This window comes from Ochotona princeps, chromosome 13, assembly GCF_030435755.1.
Source record: "Ochotona princeps isolate mOchPri1 chromosome 13, mOchPri1.hap1, whole genome shotgun sequence".
In the NCBI taxonomy this organism is placed as follows: Eukaryota; Metazoa; Chordata; class Mammalia; order Lagomorpha; family Ochotonidae; genus Ochotona; species Ochotona princeps.
This window is the reverse complement of record NC_080844.1, coordinates 14,195,002-14,222,496: the sequence shown is the minus strand read 5'-3', so window position 1 is coordinate 14,222,496 and position 27,495 is coordinate 14,195,002. Positions and strand designations below refer to the sequence as shown.

General features: G+C 38.1%; 1 protein-coding gene across 1 annotated transcript in view; it reads left to right on the top strand.

Moving 5' to 3' along the window:
• The window catches only part of TNKS2 (tankyrase 2), a 55,787-nt gene that overhangs the window by 19,043 nt on the left and 9,249 nt on the right, over window positions 1-27,495 (top strand). The window contains exons 5-22 of the mRNA XM_012926440.2: window positions 126-201; window positions 427-521; window positions 1,920-1,986; window positions 2,315-2,501; window positions 4,077-4,198; window positions 7,824-7,915; window positions 8,003-8,081; window positions 10,580-10,751; window positions 12,005-12,084; window positions 13,924-14,069; window positions 14,976-15,141; window positions 16,225-16,444; window positions 18,974-19,083; window positions 19,940-20,128; window positions 22,179-22,431; window positions 22,879-22,961; window positions 23,706-23,826; window positions 26,308-26,405. Of these exons, the coding sequence (XP_012781894.1) occupies window positions 126-201; window positions 427-521; window positions 1,920-1,986; window positions 2,315-2,501; window positions 4,077-4,198; window positions 7,824-7,915; window positions 8,003-8,081; window positions 10,580-10,751; window positions 12,005-12,084; window positions 13,924-14,069; window positions 14,976-15,141; window positions 16,225-16,444; window positions 18,974-19,083; window positions 19,940-20,128; window positions 22,179-22,431; window positions 22,879-22,961; window positions 23,706-23,826; window positions 26,308-26,405 (2,356 nt within the window). The remainder of the gene's footprint in view (window positions 1-125; window positions 202-426; window positions 522-1,919; window positions 1,987-2,314; window positions 2,502-4,076; window positions 4,199-7,823; window positions 7,916-8,002; window positions 8,082-10,579; window positions 10,752-12,004; window positions 12,085-13,923; window positions 14,070-14,975; window positions 15,142-16,224; window positions 16,445-18,973; window positions 19,084-19,939; window positions 20,129-22,178; window positions 22,432-22,878; window positions 22,962-23,705; window positions 23,827-26,307; window positions 26,406-27,495) is intronic.

Here is a 27,495-nt window from a genome sequence, read left to right as displayed (position 1 = left end):
TGGTGGATTCCTCCACCTTGTTGCATAACCACAGCTCAAGTTCAGTTGAGATTCCCCCATTGCAAGCGTATACCAAACATAGAGTCCAGCATCTTATTGTCCAAATACATATTTATTTTTTGCAGGAGTGGCAATGAAGAAAAAATGATGGCTCTGCTTACACCATTAAATGTCAACTGCCATGCAAGTGATGGCAGAAAGGTAATTAATTCTTTTTGCAATTGGGTTTCTGCTCCTCTGATAGTTCAAAGATGCATTTATCTTGTAAATGAAAATGTGTTTGAACAGGCAGCTGATTGATGTTTTCTTTTAAGCTGAGGACCATTGGATATTTCTGACATCATTCACAGGGTTCTTACCTGCTCAGACTTTTTATTCATTCATTCATTATTTGAGTTTCACTAATTTATTTTATTAATATTCCAGTCAACTCCGTTGCATTTGGCAGCAGGATACAATAGAGTAAAGATTGTGCAGCTGTTACTGCAACATGGAGCTGATGTTCATGCTAAAGATAAAGGGTAAGCATATAGTGAGCTGTTATGCGAGGCAGGTTGCTCTGAGGACACAGAAAATTTTAAACATAGAATTCATGAAGTTTGTGCTTTTGGGGAGATGAAAAGATACCTGGGGCCAGCATTGTGGATCAGCAGATAGTCACCACCTGAAATGCTGGTATCTCTTGTTACCACCATTTCAAGTCCCCACTGCTTAACCTCTGATCCAGCTCCCTGCTTATGTGCCTGGGAATGCAGTCGAGGATAGCACAAGTGCTTTGGCCTGTGCCATTCAGGTGGAAACCAGGATGGAGTTCCAGGCTCCTGGCTTTGGCTTGGCCCAGGCCTGGCCATTGTCACCATTTGGAAAGTAAACTACTGGATGGGAGATTGATTGTTCTTTGTCTGTCTCTCACCTTTAAAATAAATACATCTTTTTTAAAAGATAATTAAGAAATCGAGGCCATTTCTATCAAGTGCCAAGTAATAAATAGAATAGTACAGGAATTCTCAGGAGGGGACTTAAAACGCAGTGGTGGCTGAATCCTTCAAAAAGAGATGTTATTTGGCCTGGAACATAAAGACAGATCTCAGGAAAGCAAAGAGTGGGACTGGTATTGTGACTCAGTGGGTTAAGCTGCCATCTGTAATACTAGCATTGCATGTGAGGCCCAGTTTGGGTTCTGGCTGCTTTCCTTATCCAGCTCCCTACTCAAGTACCTGGGAAAGCAGTAAAGGATGGCACAGTACTTCGGCTGCTTCACCTACATGGGAAACCTAGGGGGCCTTCCAGGCACCGGGCTTGGGCATGGCCCAGCTCTGGCCATCACAGCCATTAGAAGAATAAGCAGCAGATGGAAGATAACTAACTAACGCGCTCGCTCGCTCTCTCTCGCGCTCTCTCTCTCTCTTTCTCCCTCTCTCCCTCTATCCCTCCCTCTCGCCTCCCCATCTGTCTCCCTCTTTTCCTAGCTCCCTCTCTCTTTCCTTCTCTTCTCCCTCTTGCTCTGTAATTCTGCCTCCCAAGTAAATTTTTAAAAAGATGGAAGCAGAGTTTAGAGAATATCATTCTGCAAGAAACTTGGTATAAGTGAAGGTGCGAAAGTAGGTTGAAGAAACAATGACAGGGACTAGTGTTTGGTACTTGTGGTTTCCCATGTCTTATATCAAGAGTGGAGGCTAATTTTGTTGGGGGAGATGGAAGTAGCATTGTAGGGGAGAGACTCGATTTGAAAGAGACTTGAAACTTTAAATTTGTTTGCATTTGAATGGGTATTATTAAACTTTATACATTTTTATTAGAAGAGCACATAGCTATTCACTATGTAACTTTAAATTTATCAGAATTAAATTCACATTTTTATGTTTCCTAGGACCTAGAGGGTCTATAGTAACACAAGCTTTTTCTTCCTCTGCTTTTAGTGATCTGGTGCCATTACACAATGCCTGTTCTTATGGTCATTATGAAGTGACTGAACTTCTGGTCAAGGTTAGTTCTCTTGTACCACTTAATTTCTAAAATTGTATAAAATTATTTGGAATGCATGATATGTATTTTTTCTGTGTTGTTAGTACTTGATAAAGTTAGGAGTGTTTATAATCATAAAATATTGCAAATTGATAGGTGAGCTTCTGACTGGCAAATTATGAGACACTTTTTCCATTGGGAGAAATGTGTTCTCTTTGCCAAATAATTGGCTTAAAAAGAAAATTTGGAGAACATAGCTTTCCTAAGCTTCCATGATGGTAAATTGCATAATACTGGCAATTCTAATTTCTCTTAAATTTAAACATTCAGTACCTTGTTTCCTCTTCAGCATGGTGCATGTGTAAATGCAATGGACTTGTGGCAATTCACTCCTCTTCATGAAGCAGCTTCTAAGAACAGAGTTGAAGTGTGTTCTCTTCTCTTAAGTTATGGTGCAGATCCAACACTGCTAAATTGCCACAATAAAAGTGCTATAGATTTGGCTCCCACGCCACAGTTAAAAGAAAGGTTATCATGTGAGTATAAAAATATGATTGTTCATTGAGTGATATTCTGATATCAGTAAAGGGTTTTTTTTTTTTTTTACTGATTTAGAAATGCTAAAATGAACTTATTTTCCTTAACCATGACTTTCTGCTGTTTTTAAACTAACATATTTAATAATTTGGAAACTTGTATCTGTTCTAGAGGTTGTTAAATGTATTAGTTTTACCCTGTCTGTGTGTATTAACTACAGATGTCATGCTTTTGAAATGAAAGTATCTTGGTTTATCCTTGCTAAGTCTTTGTAGTTAACCTTCTGTGAAGTTAAAGTATTGTTCGTAAGATTGCTTTCTTGAGGGCCTGGCACAATGGCTCAATTGGATAATCCTCTTAATTGTAAGTGGCAGGATGCCATATGGGTGCCGGTTCTTGCCCAGGTTGCTCCACTTCCTCATCCAGCTCCTTGCTTGTGGCCTGGAAAAGTACTAGAAGATGGCCTAAAGCCTTGTGACCTTGCACCCAAATGGGAGACCCTGAAGAATTTCCTAGCTGCACATCAGCTCAGCTCTGGCCTTTGCAGCCACTTGAAGAATGAACCAGTGGATGGGAGATCTTTCACCTTCTCTCTATAAATCTGCCTTTCCAATGAGAATAAATAGATCTTTTTTTTTAAAGTTTTCTTGTAAACTTAATCCCTGTGATTTTCTGTGTCTTTGAGGTGGAGATAGTGAGAAAAAGCCAGCTAGCGCAGATATGGTATTACTGCATTTAAATAGGCAACATAGATTTGTATCATTCTGGACTGATGAAGGATCATGAATGATTTCACAAGTCTGATGAGTAAAAGTGAAATCTTGAGGATACAGATTGTTCTTGCAAATATATAACTTCTGTAGTTCCCAATTCTCTGATAAGTATAAACAAAACCTACTACTGCTATAATATCAGTGTTGGGATTGTCATGACCCTTTGTTTTATCTTGTTAAAATTTGGGAAAACGAGTTACAGAGAGAGGGAGGGATACAGATGTTCCATCGCTGGTTTACTCCCCAAATGACTGCTGTGATTAGGAATGGGCCAGGCCAAAGCAAGGAGCTTGATAAATGTCTGATACAGGGGTTGCAGATTCCCAAATACCTGGGCCACTAGAAGAGAGCTGAGTCAAAAGTGGAGTAGCTGGGACATGTGGAAGCCAGGGTTGCAAGCAGCAGCTTTACCAGCTACACAACAATGCTGGCACCTGTTTTATTTATTCATTCACTAATTCATCACTGAAAAAAGTTGCATGCTTTGGAAAATTCTTAGAATTATTTGGTCTATGAATATATGGGAATGTTTCCAATACTCTATAGACCAGTCATTAATTAGAGCAGAACATGAGTCTGCCTTAGTTAAACCTTTGGGTACAATTGAAGATGAATGGAGCCGTAACTGAGAGAAACTGGAAACTGTTTTCAGGGGTTATGCTTAGAGAATAACTAGAGATTCAATTTAGATATTTTGGCAGATTATTTTTTTATTAAATTCAATACCAGGTATCTCTTACTAGATAAGCTATATTAATTTAGTGATTCTTACTTAGATTTAAATACTTGTGGTTCATTTAGATGAATTTAAAGGCCACTCATTGCTGCAAGCTGCACGAGAAGCTGATGTGACAAGAATCAAAAAACATCTGTCCTTGGAAATGGTGAACTTCAAACATCCTCAGACGCATGAAACAGCATTGGTAATATTTCAAATTTAAGTTTTAAGATACAATAACCAAAAACTTGCCATACTAATCATAATGTCTTTTTAGTAACGGCATTGTGTTTGAAATTTTAATTTTTAAAATTAATACCTGTTCATGCAGAGAAAAAATATAGGTAGCTCGTAAAAGACAGTACTTTGTGTTATTAGTTTAAGTATCCATCCAGAAAAATAATATTCATGTACTAGCATGTAGTAACTATGTCTTTTTCATCTTTTGTTATAGATGATATATTTGCTATGGGAGATTATAAATTAAGCTTATTATAAGAAATTTGGAATTCACAAAATATGATTTAAAAAAAATCACAATCCAGGTTTTAAAGAACATCCTACACGCTTGGTGTATTTCTTCCTGTTTTTGTGCTTTTTTTCTTTCCAAATTACATCTCTGCAATGTGAGCAAAGTCTTTTAGAAGCTACTTTGCTAATACTTAGGGGCTACTTGCCTGTGGAGCTATAGCATAATGGATATGAGTAGTAAAGTTCAAGGCAGTGCAGTCACCAAGTAGGAGCTAGCAAGGACAGTGGATGAAATACGGGAGAGGGATGGTGGTCAGAGGCCATATGAAAGGTAGAAATTTAAACAGAAAAAATAAGTTCTTGTATGGATTGTCAGTTGTACACCAAGTGGAAGAAAGTAAGGAAGCTAACGTGTTTAGGAGCAGCCATAGCATTAGTTAGCTAACATGGTGAATTTCTTTCCTTGTGCTGTAAACTATGAACCTTACATAGAAACACACATTTTTAACCCTTTTACTAATTCACTTGTAAACATCATTCCAGGAAAAGAAAAGTAACAAAACTGTAAACTATTAAGAAATGATAGCAAAAAATAAAATCACAACAGCATTAGTAGTACAAAGAAATTTGAAAGGGTTTATGTGGAAATTTTATACCTTGAGACACTAATATAGTAGTCTTCCTCTTATCTATAGGGAATATCCGAGACTCCTCAGTGGGTTCCTTCTATTCATGGATAGTACCAACCATGTATATACTGTGTTTTTCTTATACATACGTATAATAAAGTTTAATTGTGAATTAAACAAAATAATAGATTAGCAGCAGTAACTTGCCATAGAACTTCATACCCTTAGTTTGATTTTTTGGTTGTTTGTTTCCTTAGTAAGTCAGTACTTTTTACCTTGTACTACAGTGAAGACCTCAGAGCTTGTCTCTGGCTTATTTGAGTTACCAGCATCTCAACTCATGTCCTTTGAGGCTGTGATTCAATAGAATAAGGGTGGCTTGAACCAAAGCACTGCACTACCTTGACTGTAGATCTGATAGCCAGGACAGCTATGGGGCGAGGCTGACTGGGGGAGACAATGGGGCAAGTAGCATGGAGCACAAACAGCATGACTACTCCTGACAAAAGATTGATTCACAAAATTCCTAGACACAAAGGCAAAAGATTTTAGCATATCTATCAAAACGGTACATAATTTAAAACTCCTGAAATATTTATTTCTAAAACTTTCATTTAATTTTTTTTTTATGTTCACCAACCCACTTTTTTGGGGTGGGGGAGCAAAACAATTAGTTCTGTATTGTTTCTATATATCTGATGTAAAAGGGGATTTAAGGGAGAAGCCCCACCCAGTCTCCCACCCACCCCAGGTCCCAGATGTGGGGCATGCTCCGAGGGTCTTGCTCAAGTGGTTTTGACAGTTCATCAGTTCTGAATTGCTGTCACTCTCACCAGTCCAAGCACGATGAGGTCATTGGAGAATCCACTGATTGACATAATCCATCCATTTAATATTTTTTGATCAGAGTTAGCCACAGGTAACTGAAACCACAATGGCCAGAGCTGAGCCGATCCAAAGCCAGGAGCCAGGGACTTCCTCTGGGTCTCCCACATAGGTGCAGGGTCCCAAGGCGTTGTGCCATCCTCCACTGCTTTCCCAGGCCACAAACAAGGAGCTGGGTGGAAAGTGGAGCAGCCAGACATGAACCGGCACCCATATGAAATCTTGGGCATACAGGGCGAGGACCCAGCCACTAGATCACTGCCCCAGGCCATGGGACAGTTTTAGTGAAAATATCCAGACCTTTTATTCCATGGGCTCTCAATTGCAATTTGAACATAAAAATTGACTTAGTAAGTTATCACTAAGTTATTATTGGACACTCGTGAGCAAGTATCATTTTGCACTTCAGGGATTCATAGATATGAGCCATGAACATAAAATTTTTCTAAGATTTGTAACCAGCAAGACCATGCTTATGTAAAGATGCTAAAGCCTCAAACTGCAGAGCATATCTTTTCCTATCATGGATTTTACTAAATAAGAAATCCAAGCTCTGGGCCTGGCACTGTGGCCTAGTGGCCTAGCGGCTAAAGTCCTTGCCTTGAATACACCAGCATCACATATGGGCACCGGTTCTAATCCCGGCAGCCCCACGTCCCATCCAGCTCCCTGCTGTGGCTTGGGAAACCAGTCGAGGATGACCCAAAGCCTTGGGACCCTGCACCCATGTGGGAGACCTGGAAGAAGCTCCTGGCTGCTGGCTTCAGATCGATGTAGCTCCAGTCATTGCGGCTGCTTTGGGAGTGAATCATAGGACGGAAGATCGTCCGACTCTGTCTCCTCCTTCTCTGTATATCTGTCTTTGTAATAAAAGTAAGTAAATCTTAGAAAAGAAATCCAAGCTCTTCTGGAGCCATTGGTTCAGAGACAGATGCTGCTCAGCTTACCAGCTATTTCATCAGTGCTGTTAATAAATAGAATTCAAAGCTAACAAGTATTTTGTCAATTCCCCTCAAGTAAAGAATCACCAACTTTTGGGTGTTTTCAGGCATATTAGAAACACAATATTTTGAGAGTGATATTGGTCACATTAGTATTTTTAACTATTTTAATTGCAAAGGCAGATTTACAGAAAAAGGAGACACAAAGAAAAAAAAATCTTCCATCCTCTGATTCACTCCCCAAGTGGCTGCAGTGGCCAGAGCTGAGCTGATCCAAAGCCACGAGCCCAGAGCTTCTTCTGGGTCTCCCACATAGGTGCAGGGTCCCAAAGCTTTGGGCCATCCTCAACTGCTTTCCCAGGCCACAAGCAGGGAGCTGAATGGCAAGTGGAGCAGCTGGGACCCCGGACACAAACTGGCACCAATATGGGGAAACAGTGCCCGTATGGAATCCCACCGCTTACAAGGCTTTAGCCACTAGGCTACTGGACTGGGCCCGTCACATTAGTTTTCACATTGGTATTGTTTGTTTCGAAGATGTAGAACAGCTATAAAGTTTGATAAAAATATTTAATAACAAATATGTTAATAATCTACGGCCATACCACCCTGAACACACCCGATCTCGTCTGATCTTGGAAGCTAAGCAGGGTCGGGCCTGGTTAGTACTTGGATGGGAGACAAATATCTGAATAGATGAAATTTTCAGGCCCTGTCAGAATTTGATAATTGTTATACATGCCATTCACTGCAGAATCTTTCAGTTAGATAAAATCTTTCAAGTTAGATAAAAAATGAAACAGAAGTTAAATAACTCCTTAATTATTCTTGATTGGAAATAGTGTTGCTAAATAAAAATAAGTTCTGTTTAGTCTTCATTAATGCCGTAATTTAAATCATTTAGCATTGTGCTGCTGCATCTCCATATCCCAAAAGAAAGCAGATATGTGAACTGTTACTGAGAAAAGGAGCAAACATCAATGAAAAGACTAAGGAGTAAGTGTATTTTCAATAACTAAATACTATTGATGTTTTATCTTCTGGGAGATAATGCTCATTGTCCATTACTGTTTTCTTTTTAAGATTCTTGACTCCTCTGCACGTTGCATCTGAGAAAGCTCATAATGATGTTGTTGAAGTAGTGGTGAAACATGAAGCAAAGGTATTCTTTCTTTCCGGTCCTTTTTGATAATGCAGTGAGTTTTTGTGTGTGTCAAGGACTTTTAACAGTTTACACTCTAGAATATCTCCAGTTAGGCGTACTGAATCTGGTCTGATTTTCTTGTCATCGTTTTTTACTTGTCTCTTGTATTCTTTGGTTACCTTGATAATTCCTGTTACTCCAGGTAAATGATTGAAATAATTGAACTGAAAACATCAGCTTGCTGCACTGCTGTTTAAACTTTTCTTCGGTTGCCGTATGTGTGCAGTGCATTTTATTCATCAGCTTAATAAGTTTTCACCAAAAGCCATCCTTTATTAACCATGAGCTTTTAAAAATACTATTTAGAAACATTTACACGTAGTGTGTCAGATTGGAAAAAATGAACCCCCCCTCCCAAAAAATGGCAGTTTTCAATTGTAGATCCTTAGATTCATCAAACAAAATCTTGACTAGAAATTTAGTATATAATAGAGAAAGAATACAGCTGCCCGTTCTTACCTGGGCTTCACACATTGGTTTTTTTTCTTACCTGTCCTTCCTTGAGTTTGTACTCACTGAGTTCTCCAGTTTATTTTTGTGTTCTTTCTCAGAATCTTTAATCTCTGACTTGGAGAAATTCCTGATAATGTATAATCTTGATTTTTCTTTTTGTAAGTTCTCAGGTAAAATAGTTTATTTTCCCTTGACTGCTTGGCGTATTTCTATGTTTCTGTGTTCTGTAACTTTTTATTGGCTGAGTCCCACAATTTTCGAAGTGAATGTTTTACACATTTCAGTCAGTTATTTCAGCAAATTATTTAACTGACCTGACTACTTAAAATTATTTTTCCAGTTTCTGTAAGCATGGAGATTAGCTGTTCAAAGTCTAGTCATTCAGATTTTGAAACTATATTCCTGTTAAAATATTCCCTGATTTTATTTCGGCTAATAAGTCAAAATACTCTAATAGCCTAAGGATTGACTACAGACAACCTTATTTCTCAGTTATATTTTGAACAATTGTTTTTGGTAGTAAGACAGGGTAGGAATGAGATGGGAGAGTCCTAACGGGTAATTTTTGTGGAGAATGTCAGAAGTAAAATAAGGTTCAAAAAAGTGTTTTGAGAAGACATATTCATTTTTATTGAAAAGGCAGATCTACAGAAAGGAGAACTATATAAAAAGATCTGTCCGCTAGTTCACTCCCCAAGTAGCCACAACAGCTGAAGTAGAGCCCATCCAAAACCAGGAGCCAGTAACTTCTTCCTGGTCTCCCACATAGGTTCAGGATCCCATGGCTCTGGGCCATCCTCCACTGCTTTCAAAACAGCAGCTGGATTGGAAGTGGAGCAGCTGGGACAAGAGCAGGCAGCCCACAGGATGTTGGCTGTTGGAGGCGAAGGATTAGCCAATTCAGCCATCGTTCTGGCCCCTGCAGTTTTTCTTTAGATGAAAAACTTAACATGCAGTGAGATGCATGTGCATTTGCTGAACTTTGACTATTATATACACCTATGTCAATAAAAATAATATCAAGAAACACAACTTTAACGCACGCCAGAGACAATTGTTTCAGTCAATGTTCTCTAGAGATAACTGTTTGAAATTTTTCTGACATAAATTGTACGTGTTTGTCCTGAGACTTACACAGAATCAGAATTGAGTTCCTTTTGTGTGAGCTTTTTTATCTCAGGATAGTGTCCTAGAAATTCATCCACATAATATTTTTTTCATTTTATTGCTGTGTGAATTCGTTGTGTGACTGTATTGTGTGTTTTACTTGATTAAGTAGAAAACTAAATCCATAGAGGTTTTAATGCTAATTTGTATCTAGGTTTCGTGTTGACTATTAATTATCTTGAAGCTAGTGTAGATATTTCTAGATGCAAAAACCCATAAAAGTACAAGTATTCAATGTCCCTAGGCAATTCTAGCTCTAAGTATGGTAGGTTTATGAATGCTTTAATAGTAAACATGATTTTTGTTTAATACCACATTTTTTGTTTCTTTTGAGAGAGAAAGAAAGAAAAAGGGAAAGAGAAAATTCCAGTCCGCTGGTTCATTCCGCAAACTGCCACAAGAGCCTGGGCTGGGCCAGGCCAGGCCACAGCCATGAACTGGAATCCCAGTCCAGATCTCCCTCATGAGTGCCAAGAGCCCGGCTACACGAACTGTCGTCATGGGCTCCCTGGAACTGCATTAATCCCAAGCTGGAGTCAAGAGCCCAAGCCCAGTTCAGATCTAGGCACTCCAATATAGGACACAGGGAGCCTGCCCTAACAGTTCACATTTTTAAACTAAATATGGGTCTTCCTTCTAATGTCAGCCTTTATGAATTAGTGAATTTATGTTTAGATTTGAGAAGAACAATACTTGTTTGGCACTGGATAATGGACTTCACAGAAGAATAATTATTATAAGAATAATAGACTTTTGAATCAGCAGCAAGCATTAAATGCATGATGTTTTTAAATTGAGGATTCTTGTCTAATATCAACTTTTCCTGCCTTGTTAAGGTCAATGCTCTGGATAATCTTGGTCAGACTTCTCTACACAGAGCTGCACACTGCGGTCATCTGCAAACCTGCCGTCTCCTTTTGAGCTATGGGTGTGATCCTAACATCATATCCCTCCAGGGTTTTACTGCCTTACAGATGGGAAATGAGAATGTGCAGCAACTGCTTCAAGGTAGTAAAAGGTTTCTGTGACATTAAATTTTTAAACTTAACCTTTAAAATTTCTCACATCAAGTGTTACTTGTAAGATTTGGTAATAAGAAAATGGGGGGAAATTTTTAACTATTTCTTCATTCATTTTACTCTGAATCAACTCATACTCAATTCTCAAATGCTTACAAAATCATAATTATCTCTCTTGGGATCTGTCAAAGCAGAGTTATGACTGCTTTCAGGATTCTCTTTACTTCCTCTTTTCCCACACATTTGTTTCCGTGTCAGTTTTGGGGATAATACTAGTCCTATTTGGTTGTTTAGTGATAGAAGTTATAATCTTACCAATTTTTTGACAAGTATTATTACATATTCTAATAAACTTACCTTTCAAAGAGTTTATTAGAGTCAATCATTGAAGTGGCATTTACACATCTAAAAGTAACATAATTGTCAAATTATCTTTGAAAAAATTACACTGTTTTTATACTCCTGCTAAAAGTGTGTAAAGGGCCTGGCACGGTAGCCTAGCAGCTAAAATCCTCGCCTGGTCGGTGCCAGGATCCCATATGGGCACCACCTCTAATCCCAGCAGCCGCGCTTTCCATCCAGCTCCCTGCTTGTGGCCTGGGAAAGCAGTCGAGGACGGCCCGAAGCCTTGGGACCCTGCACCCATGTCGGAGGCCCAGAAGCAGCTCCTAGCTCCTGGCTTCAGATCAGCTCAGCCCCTAGCTGCTGCGGCCACTTGGGGAGTGAATCAAAGGACTGAAGATCTTCCTCTCTATCTCTCCTTCTCTTTATATATCTGACTTCCAAATAAAAAATAAATATTTTTTTTAACAAAAAGAGTGTATGAAAGGGACCTCTTTCCTTCTCATATTTTCTATGGGTGAGTGTGCATGTGTGAATTCTAGAAGTGATTGATGTTTTTTTAACACAAACTATAGAGACATGGTCAATGTAAACCCCACACCCATTTTCTCTTTTAGCACTAGTAGATAGGAGGTGGGGAGAAGACTTAATTCCTGTTTCTTATGAGTAAGTTAGGACATAATTTTAATACTTATTAACCAGTTCTCTTCTTTTCTGTGTAAATTGTTCATATTCTCTGCCCATTTCTTGAGAGTTTTTCTAGGTTTTCCAAGAATGCCTTCTGCATTAAAATCAAGCTTAAGATGCCGCATTTTGTAATTCAGTTTTTCTGTTTGTTCTTTGCCTTACTACTTTATGCAGTGCTAACCAGAGATTAACCACTGTCCGTTTTCTTTCTAGAGGGTATTCCATTGGGTAATTCAGAGGCTGACAGACAGTTGCTGGAAGCTGCAAAAGCTGGAGATGTAGAAACTGTGAAAGTAAGATACTGTGCTTGTATTTTTGTTAGCTTTTGCTGTTTTATCTTGCCATTGCTCAATTATCTTGTACTGTTAAAGAACCTGGTTTATTTCTGTGGGCCATGATTATAATGATCAGCACTATAACCTAATTCTTCTCTGCCTGAAAGAATTATTGAGTAATAAAATGTGTGTCAATAAATAGCATGTTCCCAAATTATATACACTTCACATAATAACAAATGGGTTTTGTTTGAAGAACCTATTTTTTAAAAATAAAATTTATCAGATTGTTCGCTATTGTTTAACTGACAAATGAGGAAAAAGTAGACTGCTATGTCACTTCAATCCAGATACTTGAGCTTTTTTTTTTTTTTATTTCTTACCTTCCGTTACTGTTTTTTTGTAGTGTAATAGTTCCGTGTTACCACAGTCAGAGCCACTGTCTCCTCATGTTTAATTCATTGGCCTTTATTGTAGAAATATGTGTAATGCCTTACTGCACGTACCAGAACTTTGTTTTCCCACAGAAATTGTATATTCAAGTAAGTAGCTCAAAAGCTTCACATTTTGAAAAAGCAAGACTGTTTTACAATTCAAGTAATAAAAAGTATGATTTTATGCACCTTTTTTCATGGGTCAAATAAATCTTCAGTCATGTAATTATGTTACTTTAATCTTCATAGTTAGAAAAACAGTTTTTTCCAACTTAGACTATCTCACATCAGTGCAGGTCCTTTTAAGAAGGCACTGACACAAATTTTAGGAAACCTTATTTGTAAAGCTTGGCGCAAGGAGCCCTTTGCTCTCACTCTTCTGTCAGATGTATCACGTTTAAAAGTCCTATAATTGTTTCCTGTTTTATCTGTATCGCTAGTATACACATTTCAAAAAAGAAAAATTTAAATAAAAATACTATAATACTTTATTCTTAATTGTTCTCATTTCCTCATGTTAGAGAATAACAGGATATTAAAAAGAGGATTTTGTTTCTATTACTTCTGACTTACGGAAAAACATAGCTTGAATTAAGGGTTATAAACTAATTATTTTAAGGGAAATGAAGAAAGTTTTTAACAGTTAAAAGTCAGTTAGCCGATTATTGTGAGGGAGAACAAGAAAAGTTATAAAAATTTAAAGTCCATCTTGTCAATAGCATACATGATATTTAGTAAACAAAATATTAGAAATAATTTTTTTCTTAAAAATGGAAAGGGCCTAGGAAAGAGATACAAAAACAAATGAACTTTGGAACAGGAATTGGCGTTGGAAAGCAAACTAGTGGCACCAGATTGAAAAAGGCCACCTCTTCCCATGCTAGACCCCACACTCACTTCCCTGAGCTCCGCTCCTAAAATCTCGTGATGGAAATGTACCTCTGGCAGCCTGGCTGTTGCTTATCTGTCTCTGGGCATGTGTCTGTCTGAATCACTAGGACAGTAACACATATACATTGCCAGTTTATAAAAGAAAGCCTCTTTTAGCTAGGCTTTCTCATATGAACCAAGAACGTGGGAAAATTGAGTTACAGTTGTTTCAGTTTTCCCATAACTAACAGCATCAACATCATGTGAAAACTCACTGGAAATTTAAACTTTGAGTTTATATTCCAGATAATTAGAAAATCTTGGATGGGATCCAGTGTCCATGGAGGTTTAAAATCACCTCAAGATCTTGTAAAATGCGGGTTGTGTCTTAGCTGGGTAGGAATCTACTAAGAGTCTAGATGATTAACAAGGCCCTCCATGATGCTAGTGCCGGTTCTCCTGTGATCTAGTGTACCTATATAGATATAAAGTAATACATCAGAAATTTGAAATTTTTGCAAGTTGAAACATGCTCATATGTTCCATCTTACAGAAACTGTGTACCGTTCAGAGTGTCAACTGCAGAGACATTGAAGGGCGTCAGTCTACCCCACTCCATTTTGCAGCTGGCTACAACAGGGTGTCTGTGGTGGAATATCTGCTACAACATGGGGCTGATGTGCATGCTAAAGACAAAGGGTCAGTACCAACAGTTGCCTTGGCCTCTTTTTTCTGACTTTTAAAAAAAAGTTTCTGACTTTTAAAGCAAAGTCAATATTTTCATGATAGCTGGTAGTATTCTATTTTCCCTGAATCCCCACACACAACCCCAGAAGTTTTTTCAATACCATTGGCTTCAGTATGATTTCAGTAGATTTCATTATGGCAAACACTTAGTATAAAGCTATATGTGCCTAATGCCTTGTAATTATATACTGATCAAACACATAAAAACACAAATACATAGAATTTTCATGCAAATTTTTGTATTTATGTAAATATTTTGTATTTATGTATTCAGTTTAGATTCACTAAATATGAATCTAGATAGCCAGTATGTATGTAGTTGTGATGCTTGCTGAATTTTCTGTACTTAGAATACTTTAAACCTTTTTTGGGTCAGCGGCATGGCACAGCATGCTGATCCTCTGCCCCGTGGCTCTGGCATCCCATATGGGTGCTGATTCATGTCCCAGCTGCTCTGCTTCTGATCCAGCTCTCTGCCTATGGTCTGGGAAAGTGGTGGCAGATGGCAGAAGTCCTTGTGACCCTGCACCCACACGGGAGACCTGGAAGAAGCTCCTAGCTTTAGATCAGCTCAGCTCAACTCTGGCCATTGTGGCCATTTGGGAATTGAACCAGCAGATTAGAGATTTCTTTCTCTATAAAAATCTGCCTTTCAAATAAAAATAAGCAAAAATTTTTAAAAGTTTTTTTCTCCCAATCTCTCTGAAAAGAATTCCATTTCTGTTTTCAATAGATTCAGATTCTTCAGAGCGTAATCAGTATTCTTGTTCAGTTAACAAAACGTTTCCTCAGTTATATTATTTACAATAAAATACATGGCTGTGTGGTATCATTGCTGATTTTACTTTTTCATTTCAGAGGTCTTGTACCTTTGCACAATGCATGTTCTTATGGACATTATGAAGTTGCAGAACTTCTTGTTAAGCATGGAGCAGTAGTTAATGTAGCTGATTTATGGAAATTTACACCTTTACATGAAGCTGCAGCAAAAGGAAAATATGAAATTTGTAAACTTCTCCTCCAGGTATGTAGAAGTACAGACTATAGAATACGAGAATTACATAGAATATGTTTTACAATTTTTTAAGTAACTTTTCTTTCTGTACTTTTAGAATAAAAGGGATGTCCTTTGTATTTTAATTTACAAATATATTGAGTTTCATTGGGCCCTGGCATGGTGGATCATCGCTGGGGTCCTATGTGGGACGGCCGGTGGAGGCTTCAGGCTCCTGGCTTTGAATCAGCTCAGTGGCAGCCTTTGTGGCCACTTGGGGGTTGGGCCAATCTTTAAAAAACAAATTTTCATATCCAAGTAACTATCACTTATGCTAGTTCTCTGGGTATTATACTTATTTTTGCTGTTTAGCACTTCAGCTTCTAAATATGTAGTAAGCTGTGTGGATTTTAAGCCAGGCCTATTTAGCATTGATAAAATTGCTGACAGTAGTGGCTGACTTTGTGGTGTAGGGGTAAAGTTGCTACCTGAGGTACCAGCAACCCATGTGGGTCCCAGATTATGTCCTAGCAGTTCCACTTTCCAATCCCGCTCACTGCTTACAGCCTGGGAAAAGCAACAGAGGACGGCCCAAGTGCTTGGGCTCTTACCTACATGGGAGATTTAGAAGAATCTCGTGGCTTTGACCTGGACCACTCTTGGCCTTTGCAGCCAGGCATCTGGGAAGTAAACCAGCAGATGAAAATCTCTTCCTCCTTCCTTCCTCGCCCTGTCTCTAACTTTCAAATAAATAATTTTGTTTACATGGTCATATCAGTTTACTGTAGGTACCAGTGAGTATTTTGCAGTTAAAAAAAGATAGCATTATACTTTAATATCTTAAGTAATGGTATACCTAAAAGCTATTTTTAAATAATATTACATTATTTTGAGCATAGTTTAAATTTTCTACTATATAAAATCCAATATTTAACTGTTCCTATATCCTGTAATTTTTTGTATATGAAGTAACGGTTAATAATAGTCATGTTAAACTTTAAAGAATTCTCAAAATGATTTTTTTTTTTTTTTTTGGTGTAGTTGCATTGACTGTTTTCTCATTGACCAAAGGCAGGCTTAAGTCAGTTTCTCCATTTCTTTTCGCATGTCTAGCATGGTGCAGACCCTACGAAGAAAAACAGAGATGGAAATACTCCTTTGGATCTTGTTAAAGATGGAGATACAGATATCCAAGATTTGCTTAGGGGAGATGCAGCTTTGCTAGATGCTGCCAAGAAGGGTTGTTTAGCCAGAGTTAAAAAGTTATCTTCACCTGATAATGTAAATTGTCGTGATACCCAAGGCCGACATTCAACGCCTTTACACTTAGCAGGTGAGTGAATTGAGTGTCATGGATTTAGGCTGGCAGCATCTAAGATTCGTTGTGCCTGAGGAAAATTCTTCCTGTAACTAAAACTTGGAAAATTTGAATCAAGTATTTTCTAATACCACCATTATACTTTTAGTATATTTGTACAGGAAAGCCATACATCAGGTTTTTAGCAAGTTCCAGCTCACTTTAGCATTGACAACGTTGGATTTACTCAAAAAATAAAACATGCTTTGTGATCACAGTTGACAGTCTGTATCAACTGTCTGTATTGACTATATTTTGTTTGCATTTTCTTTGATGTGAATTTTTAAAAATACTGCTTTAGGCGTTCTTTACTTTGGGAAGCTAAAGCTTTCCATTCTTCTGATAGCAGCTAAGCACTAGCAGGAAAGCAGTGCTTTTCACAAGTTACAATAAACTAAACCTTTTGGCAAGTTACTATTTTAGATTGTAATAGCCACCATGACCAGATGACAAATGGGCTAGAAAATAGTCATTTGTTCCCTCACAGTTGTGGAGGGTAGAAATCTGAGATCAGTGGGTCCGAAACTCTGAAGGACACCCAGTCATGTATGTTCACTATAGTAACTACATTTTAACTTAACCATAACTTTAAAAGCCCTATCTCTGCATGCATCCACATGATAAGGTGTTGGAATTGGTGCTTCAGTGGAGAAAGTTGAGGAGGCGAACGGTCAGTCTGTAACATTTGTTCTAACATATGTTAGTAGAATCCTGTTGTAGTTGGCTCATACAGCTTTTTTCTAATCATGACTTAAAAAGAACTAGAAACAGCAGACATTTGTCTAATTGAGAGTTCCACCATCTCGTTTATCGCTGCCTCCACTCCCAGCTTCACCTTCCTGCTCCTATAGACCCCGGGAGGCAGCAGTAGAAGGCTCAGCTAGTGCTGGGAGGATTGGTATGTCACTTGCAGCTTTGACCCCATTGCAGTGAAACACTCTCTACCTCTCAAAAATTTTTTAAAGAGAACAAGTAAGACATGTATTTCTGCTCTTTTGTGGAATATCCATATATTCAGTCTTAATGTGGTACAACTTAGTGCTGACGTTGTTGACATTTAAAAGATAACTTTGATTATGTATGATTTCAACCTTTAAATTCTCGCTCCATATAAATTGGAGCCCCACTATCCAGAGGTACAGATGACTCCATCTGTGTGTCTTTTAGAGCATCTTGGAAGTGATAAGTCCCAAGAGACTAATGTCTGAGAAAAAACTGTTGCTGCCTCTGCTGGCTAAAGGAGTTTCTAGTCTACGCAAGCAAAATATGACTTGATCTCTGATTGGAAATTGTGCTGTGCACTCTTTTTTTTTTTTTTTTAAAGATTTATTCATTTTATTACAGCCAGATATACACAGAGAGGAGGAGAGACAGAGAGGAAGATCTTCCATCCGATGATTTACTCCCCAAGTGAGCCGCAACGGGCCGATGCGTGCCGATCCGAAGCCGGGAACCTGGAACCTGGAACCTCTTCCGGGTCTCCCACGCGGGTGCAGTGTCCCAGTGCATTGGGCCGTCCTCGACTGCTTTCCCAGGCCACAAGCAGGGAGCTGGATGGGAAGTGGAGCTGCCGGGACTAGAACCGGCGCCCATATGGGATTCTGGGGCCTTGAAGGCGAGGACTTCAGCCGCTAGGCCACGCCACCGGGCCCTGTGCTGTGCACTCTTACATTATCTCATATGTTTGTTAGTGTTAAATGCTATACCTTGAGACTGGAAGGACGTAAGATTCGTGTGCTACTGAGCTGATGATACTTTTTGTATTTGTCTTTTTTATTTGATCTTTTAAAATTACTTTGCTTTAGATGCCTCAGTAAAAGGATAGAAACTATAGCAAAAGAAGAACAAAATATTTTGAACCATTTTAAAGTTTCAGATGATAATGCATTCTTATCTTTGTAAAATTAAGTTCCAGCTTTGCTTTCTAACCTGTGATTATGTGTCAGATTATACACACATACACCTTATCCTGATAGCTGGCAAGATGATAGCTTCTGCATGGCTTCACCAGCACAGGTTCTTCTGCTGAACCTGGACATGGATGTGCTGCTAAGCTCCCTCCAACACACAGCATGCCCCTGACTTCTGGGAAGGGGGCCCTGAACAGCACTCTGATACATTAACTCCAGCTCAGTGGCCACTTGTGTTCCTAATTTGGCTTTTATAGGAGTGCATGTCCATGACTTGGAGCCCTAAAGACCATTTTCCTGAATACAGGAAGTTGTATGTCGTAAGCATGAAGGCCAGGACTGTGGTAGAAAGGTTTTTAAAGGAAGGATATATGCCAATAATCCATATAATTCATAACCAGTAGATATCATCAGAAGCTTATAACTTGTGACCAGAGGGAATTTTTTATAGGTCAGATTTTTAATAGACTGCAATGGGAATTTCACATTTATGTAAAATTTGTTCTTGTTTCTGAATGTCTATGCTTTATAAACGTATACATGTGAGGTTTTTCTGTTAACAAGTGAAAGTGATTGTGTTTCTCTTCTAAATTAGCTGGTTACAATAACTTAGAAGTTGCAGAGTATTTGTTGCAACATGGAGCCGATGTGAATGCTCAAGACAAAGGAGGACTTATTCCTTTACATAATGCAGCATCCTATGGGGTAAGTTCTTCTGTGTTATCTTTTTTTTTTTTTTTTTTTAAAGATTTATTTTATTTTCATTACAAAGTCAGATATACTGAGAGGAGGAGAGATAGAGAGGAAGTGGAGCTGCCGGGATTAGAACCAGCGGCCATATGGGATCAAGGCGAGGACCTTAGCCACTAGGCCACGCCGCCAAGCCCCTTCTGTGTTATCTTTAAAGAGTATGGAATTGGCAAGGTCAGAACTGCACTTCAAATGGAATTTGGAGTTTACACCTTTTACAGAGAAGTAAATATGAAGCTAAATAACAGCCAAGTTTCACTTCTGAATCTATTGTAATACTGCTGTGTGACCCATAATATCTTGCCATTTGTTTGATTATCTTTTATAGGCTCTATCTCTTATTTTCAGTTTGATGTTAGTTATTTTATTTGCTGGTGACTAGAAAACTCTTAGGCATTACAAGGATTCAAATATATTGTTCCTGAATTAACCCTGTATGTTAGAATTATTAGTAACCATCTTTAACGAAGTAGTTTGAATAATTGAGGAAAGTGCCTAGTTTATGAATTGATGTTCAGTAGTAACATCAATGAATAAATAGAAAACATTCAAATTGTGTTAGTTTACTACTATAGAGAATTCTTTATTTTTTAAATAGTTTCTCAAATTACTGAAATTTTAGTCATCTACTGTAATCTAAATAATCTATCCATAAGTAAAGATATTGGAGAAAAGTGGTTTTTTGTTTTTTCAGGTTTTTTTCCGCTGGGGTAAATCTGAACGTGTAGATGGAGGAGCATAGCTAGTTCTTAAGAACTGAAGTATGTTGAAATAATGTTTCTGACTGTAACAGGAATGTTTTCTTTTACAGCACGTAGACGTAGCAGCTTTACTAATAAAGTACAATGCATGTGTCAACGCCACGGACAAATGGGCTTTCACACCTTTGCATGAAGCAGCCCAAAAGGGACGAACACAGCTCTGTGCTTTATTGTTGGCCCACGGAGCTGATCCTACTCTTAAAAATCAGGAAGGACAAACACCTTTAGATTTAGTTTCAGTAAGTGATGGGCTCTTTGAAAAATCTCACTGCTTTCCTTTTTAAAATTCACTTGATAAATATAAAATGTTTTAGTGAATGTGGCAAAATCTGGTTTTTAGACCAATCTTAAATTTATGACTTCTTGGTTTTATAGTATAAATAAGTTAATAGAATTATCAGTCATTCATTGTACTGTACAAGGTACTTCAAAAGGTTTGTGGAAAATTAGTATGTTTATTTTGATGCACAGAAATTTGACATTCATGCATAGTTGGGTTTTATTACTAACACTTTTTTTTTAAATGTTTTTTTTCCACGAATTTTTTTTTTGAGCTCTTCAGTGCAGAAATGTCAAAATTTCTTCACCAATACAAACTTTGAATTCTGTTCTCCCATGAATTTTTTGAAGTACCCTCTTACTTTGTAAATAGGAAGGAAGAGGACACAGTACAGCCTTTTGCGTTTAGTTGGAAAATAAGTGGACCCAGCCCCTCCGTGAATGCTGTTGGTTACTGTGTGTGTAGGTAACACAGCTTCCTCAACTGGTGTGCAACCACCAAAGCCTGCTACTAGTAGAGAAATTTCCTGCCATCCCACCATGCCTTCTTCCAATTTACCCTGCCAAAAGTATTCATGAAAGAGCTTGTTACTGCACTTCTCTGGGGAAATACTTCCCAGGTAAATCTTTCACATCAAGATTGTGTAGGAGGAATCTCCAGTGTAGTTTTTGGCACTGCAACCCAAGGGCCTTTTTCCTCTACCAGTGGGCACATTGAACAGAGCAGTAGAAGGGAAGAAATAAAAATTTTAAAAAGTTTTCATATTTATTTGAAAGAAAAACAGAAAAATTCTCCATTCACTGGTTTGGCTGCAGTAACTCTGGTAGGCCAGGCCAGGCCACAGCTAGGAACTTCCATGGGCGTCAGGGCCCTATGCCCATGGATCCTCATCCTCTGCCTTCTAAGCATATTAACAGTGAACTGGGTTAGGAGCAGAAAAGCCAGAATTCAGACCAACACTGCAGTACAGGATGTAGGCATCCTCACCAGCTTAACTGTGCCACAGTGCGGCCCCTGAAGAAATAGCAAGAAAGGGATGTGTCTACTACAGACTCTTTTCCACTTTTCCAGGTTACACTGAGCAGCTGATTCATTTCAACTATCTTGGGGTTTAAATAGATGTTCTTAGTGAGCCAATAGCCCACCTATACTTCTTAAGGGAAATGCTTTGCAGAGAGCTACCTTATAAGTGACCTTAAGAAATTCATTCTATTAATCTTCCAAATACACTTAACAGTGAATCAAAATGCTTTAGAGAACTTGTCTGGGCTTTAGATTTAGACTTGGCCTCCAATTCCAGCTGTTTCACTTACACAGTTTTGCTGCAAAGTTGCCTCCTAACCAATCACAAAGTTTTAGTTGCCACACATATAAATAGAAATAAAATATATGTGGTTAATATGAGATTTAAATGAGGTAGTATACCTGAAGGCTTTGGCATGGTGTCAGGGACATGAAAAGTACCCAGTAAGTATTTCTATTATAAACAAATAGTAAATGCATGCCATGCATGCCATAGAACACACAGGGAAGAGGAATGGACAAGGTGAGGACAGGCAGTTTAAAACAATTACTTGATTTATTTCTTGCTAATTGAATTACTTAGTCCCTTGATTCAGCATTGTCAAAGAATGTTCAATGTCACTAATTAAACAAATATAATAGTAAAGTTAGCAAATTTGGTGAAAATGATTGATTACCTTTATGACAATTTTTGTTTTGAGAAACAGCATAATTTGTTTCAGTGCTTTTCAGTCGTGATATCAGAGTTCGGATTTTGTTCATTCTTTTGCCACATTTCGCAGTTTTATTTCATTGTGTTTTGGAAATTATATTCTGAATTATCTTTTATTAATATCAGTTTCCCTAAAGATCAGGTTGTTCACTTCACTTTTTATTTTTATGTGATAATTCTGTTGCAGATCTCTTGGCTTTGTCAAATATTGAGATACATTTTGTTCAAAAAATAAATTGCTTATGGCATACTTCCTCTTTGACTTGTTTCATAGGCAGATGATGTCAGCGCTCTCCTGACTGCAGCCATGCCCCCTTCTGCTCTGCCTTCATGTTACAAGCCTCAAGTGCTCAATGGTGTGAGAAGCCCAGGAGCTTCCACGGATGTTCTATCTTCAGATCCATCCAGCCCCTCAAGTCTGTCTGCAGCCAGCAGTCTTGATAACTTATCAGCGAGTTTTTCTGAATTATCTTCGGTAGTTAGTTCAAGTGCAACAGAAGGTGCTTCCAGTTTGGAAAAAAAAGAGGGTGAGACATTCTGCAAAAATAATGTTATAGCCCATATTTGTCATTTGAATGTTTGGAAAAGGCCTCTTTAACCTTAAATCTGACTGCTGATACCAGATTAATTTGCATGATCTGAAATTTTAGTCTTCTACCATTAACATTTTTTATGGAATTTCTAGTGAAACTTTATCCTTCTGAGTGGAGGGATGATTCCTACCCACTCACCTCACCCCACAATGTAAAACATCTTTAAAGGCAGGAAGACTGATTTAAAGAGACAGTTACAAACAAAAGCATTTTATAGCTTTCTCTTAAATTTTTTTTATTATTTTCAGTATTCTTATAGTGGCTGTTCATACTTTGCTTCATCTTCATATATATAGTAACAGCACAAAGGCTTACTGTTTTGATGTTAATACACATTACTCTGATGTGAAATTTTTACTTCTTTATTTTTCTATTTCTCAGTTTCAGGAGTAGATTTTAGCATAACTCAGTTTGTAAGAAATCTTGGACTTGAGCACTTGATGGATATATTTGAAAGAGAACAGGTGAGTAGATGAATTGTGTTGTTCGGTTTAGTGCTTTATGGAACTTAACACTTCACAAACTGCTGTCAAAATGAATATGCATATGCAAACAATATATCAGTGCCTTTCTAAATAGTCCCAGTTTGAAATTCTGTATCAAAATACATTTGCTGACTTATTGCTGTTCAGAAAATATAGTTATTGAAGAACTTTCCATCTTTTTGAACCTAGAACAAGAGCATATGAAGAATACAAATTTGGCATAGATTTTAGAAATTAAAGAAGGAGAATTACTTTGAGCTTGACTATCCAGGGAAAGCATCAGGGTCTTAAGAAGTATATGTAAGGATTTTAAAGAATCACTTCATTTTCTTAAAACCTGTAGAGTACCTTCTATCTGACCTACAAAGGGTGAATCTGAGAAGTGATGGAGAAGTACAAAGTGGCATAGTATAAGCTCTGGAGCAACATTGTATAAAGAGGGGTAGCTGTGAGTGGGGAGAAGAGTACACTTAAAATTGATGAATTTGGAAGCACATTTTTGCAGAGTTGAACTTGGTTTGGGTTCTTAGCCTAAATGAAAATCATAATTTTGCTTGTTTTATAACTTGGTGTTTTATTCCAACTTTTCATTCTGTTAGTTTTGGCTAGCCAACCGATTTGTTTCTGTTTCTAATATATGAATCTAACATGTGTGAAAATACCAATATTTGAATGTCCACCAAATGAATAAGCATTCTAAACAGTTTCATCCTCCTTTCTAAGATCACTTTGGATGTACTAGTTGAGATGGGGCACAAGGAGCTGAAGGAGATTGGAATCAATGCTTATGGACATAGACACAAGCTTATTAAAGGAGTTGAGAGACTTATCTCTGGACAACAAGGTATTTAATAATTACTGTCTTCAGCTTAGTGTGTGTGATGGTAGACCTTTGTGTATGAAATGATTAGTCTTCAATCTATATGACTGATTTAATAAGAAATACCTTTGTAATAAAAAAAGTACAATCTGGATTCAGAAAACCTAATAACCACTAAACTTCCTGCACTGTCCATTGTGTGAATCTCAGTAAAAGCACATTCTAGTTCTAAAATTTTATAATTCTAACAGGTATCTGAAGCATGAATTATTTCATGTGGTAACAGAATAAATGATGACAAGTTTTGAGAGGCTGACCCATAAAATGATATAGTGAATTTTTCATGCAGCTAAAAATAGGAACATTTGAAGAAAAGATACCAGTGAATATTATTGCAACTGAGCAAATTAAACCCCAAAAAACTTGAGTAGTATTTTTATTTCTCCAATGTTAGTTTTAAAAACAACAAAAAATTACTACTAATGTACCAGATCCGGGTTTAAAAAAGTGAATTGTTTTGTTTTAACCTTTTTGTTGAAAGCATACTATAATTGAAGTCTTGTTGGTGCATCTGGTATTAAAAAGAAACCTCCGTTTGCAAAAATGAAGGAATTTTAAGGGACAAATGTGCTAACTCGGAGTCTACCTGTTAAAGAAATAAGAGCATATCTAAAATTTTAGGTGATGGGGCCCGGCGGCGTGGCCTAGCGGCTAGAGTCCTCGCCTTGAAAGCCCCGGGATCCCATATGGGCGCCGGTTCTGATCCCGGCAGCTCCACTTCCCATCCAGCTCCCTGCTTGTGGCCTGGGAAAGCAGTCGAGGACAGCCCAATACATTGGGACCCTGCACCCGCGTGGGAGACCCAGAGGAGGTTCCTGGTTCCCGGCTTCGGATCGGCGCGGCCTGTGCAGCTCACTTGGGGAGTGAATCATCGGAGGGAAGATCTTCCTCTCTGTCTCTGCTCCTCTCTGTATATCTGGCTGTAGTAAAATGAATAAATCTTTAAAAAAAAAAATTTTAGGTGATGATAGCTAAGAAATTCTTTCGAACTTGTGTTTTAGGATGAGGCGATTGAAAGGTAGCTGTCCCTTACTTACCTGGTAGTCACTAGAGCAGAGAATGGGAGATAGTCTTGACTCTTCCTAGGATAACAAAATTCTAGACAATGAAGAGGAGGGAAAGCTGTGGCTTCCTAGAATCTTAGCATACAATGTAAATAGCATTAAAAATGTAAAGAGGAGATAGAACCCCCAGTGTGGACTGCTGTTGTGACTCCACTGGAATAGTAACAGCCTGCTATGATAACAGTTACAATGCTCCACAAGGCTCTATAGGAAAGAGGCAGGGTGGAAAAGTGAGACAGACAAGTTTGGTTTTTCTTTTTTTTTTTTAATCTTACTGTTATTTTATAAGCCTGTATTGAGAGCTGACTTCACAGTGAGTGAGCTGCTTTGCCACGTAGGAAATTTGACCCAGAAGCAGATCTTCTGAGTAGTTTAGCACCAAGTTCTCCATGAATATCCATTGCATGTAGGGTGGAAGTGTGGCCCTGTGTCTGGCCACACCCTGTTTCCCAGAACAAAGGGCTTTCCACACTGGATCCCAAGTCCCAATCAGTAGTGACTACCACCAGGGAGGATGGCAAGGGACCAGCTCTCCACAGCCAGCTGAGCCTTCACCCTATTATTCTGCGTGGGCAAGATTCTGATTTAGAGGCAGTCAATCCTAATCATCCCATATATGATAGCTTCTCCCCTAGGCTTCTCACCTGAGCATGTATATCAAATGTCTCAATCCATGATATCAAGCAAGTTTTATATGCTAAACACATGGTTATTAGGACTGCATTGAAAGGTTTAGGAAGTCTTCATTCTATAAAATATTCTCCAAATGGTCTCTAATTCTTGCAGGTAGTGTGACTCTTCAGTAATCAGAAACTGACTTGTTAGTGGTAATCCTGTTCTTCAGCCTATAGCTTCAATTGAAATTAGTGCTGTCTCCGGAGACAACACCCTGGGCAGCTGACTCAGCAGTAAAGGATTTGACCCTTATTTATTTGTAGAACACTTGCTGCACAGATTAAGAGAGTTGTGTTATACAGGTGCAAAAAAAGTTGAAAAGTTCTGTTATAAGTTAAGAAAAAATGGACATAAAGAATTTGAGATGCTCTCACAAAACTCTTAAAAATGGTCAGTTCGAAGACTGGTCATCTCAATATCATGTGGTATCCCGGAGCAGAGAAAGGCCATTAGTGGGGAGGAAGAGCAATGAAATCTGAATTTTATTTAAGGTTTTTTGAGTGCAGAATGATTATATATAGTGGTAACTTAAAGGGCAGTTGGGTGAATGGTACACAATACTCTGCATTCTACTTTCCTGTAAGTCAATTTATCACTTAATACACATCTATAACAATTAGTGGTAACTTCAAATAAATCCAGTGATTCTTTTTGGTTGGTATTGTTTTATTGGCAATTTTTGTTTACTTCAAATTTCATTTTACAGGTCTTAACCCATATTTAACTTTAAATACCTCTGGCAGTGGAACAATTCTCATAGATCTGTCTCCTGATGATAAAGAGTTTCAGTCTGTGGAGGAAGAGGTATGTTCATGTACCGTAAATGACTGGGAAAATAAATCTGCATATGTTCCTGGTCCCATTGCCTAGTTTCTTGGAGGTTCCAGATCTATTTGAACATGGATTATGGTCTTAAAATTGTCCCTCTACCACCTGGATTTTTTTTTCCTTAGGCAAAGGCCCCGTTGAGCATAATAGCCAGGTTTGTGCCATATCAAAACCAAGAGGCAGAAATTCCAACCTGTCCCACGTGGATAATGGAGGTCCAGATCTTTGAGTCTTTCTTCTTCTGCCTTCCCAAGCACATCAGCAGGAAGCTGGTTTAAAAGTGGAGCAGCCAAAACTGTAACTGGCATTACAGTTACATCCTGATACAGGATGTTGGCATCAGAAGCTCAAACTGCCACATCCGTAGGGCCAGCCTACCATCTGGAAATTTTTAAATCAAAATTTAACATTTAAAACTTACTTTCTTGATAAATCTCTTAACTCCAGTTTTCCACACCATAGTTGAAACCTACACAGAGCTGTGTTGGACAGCAGTTGCTGTCATTTGGGGGGCGAGGGGAGTGACATTCCCTCCTTTTTGAGAGTTGACAAGGCCATGTATCTCTGACAAAGATCCAGAACAGGTGACTGCTAGTTTCCCCAGAGAGTTTTCTTCCAGCTTTCTCTGTAAAGAACTTTTGAATCCACTGGAGTATTTCAGTAGTACCCTCCTTACACCTCTTTACAATTTGAAGAAAACATACCTTTTGTATGAATTGAGCAGACATAGAAAACCCGAGTGAAATTCAGTTCTAAGGCTCAATATACCAGTTCTCAGTAAAGCATATGCAGTGCTTTAGTGGACTAGAATCAATAGAAGCAGATTAACCCTTGTTTGTTTTAGAATATCAAATGGTTAGTAACTCATCTTGGAGAACCTTGTTTTTTTAGTTGGCATTTTATAATTTTCTCCTACTTCCAGGTTAGCTGATTAATATTTCTAGGATATAATACTCATAAACTTATAAATCTCATATCCTGTAAACACAAATGTTGTAATAGTTTTATGTTATCAAAAATAGATTCAGATAAGAACCTTGTTCCCAATATCAGAAATCACATGAAA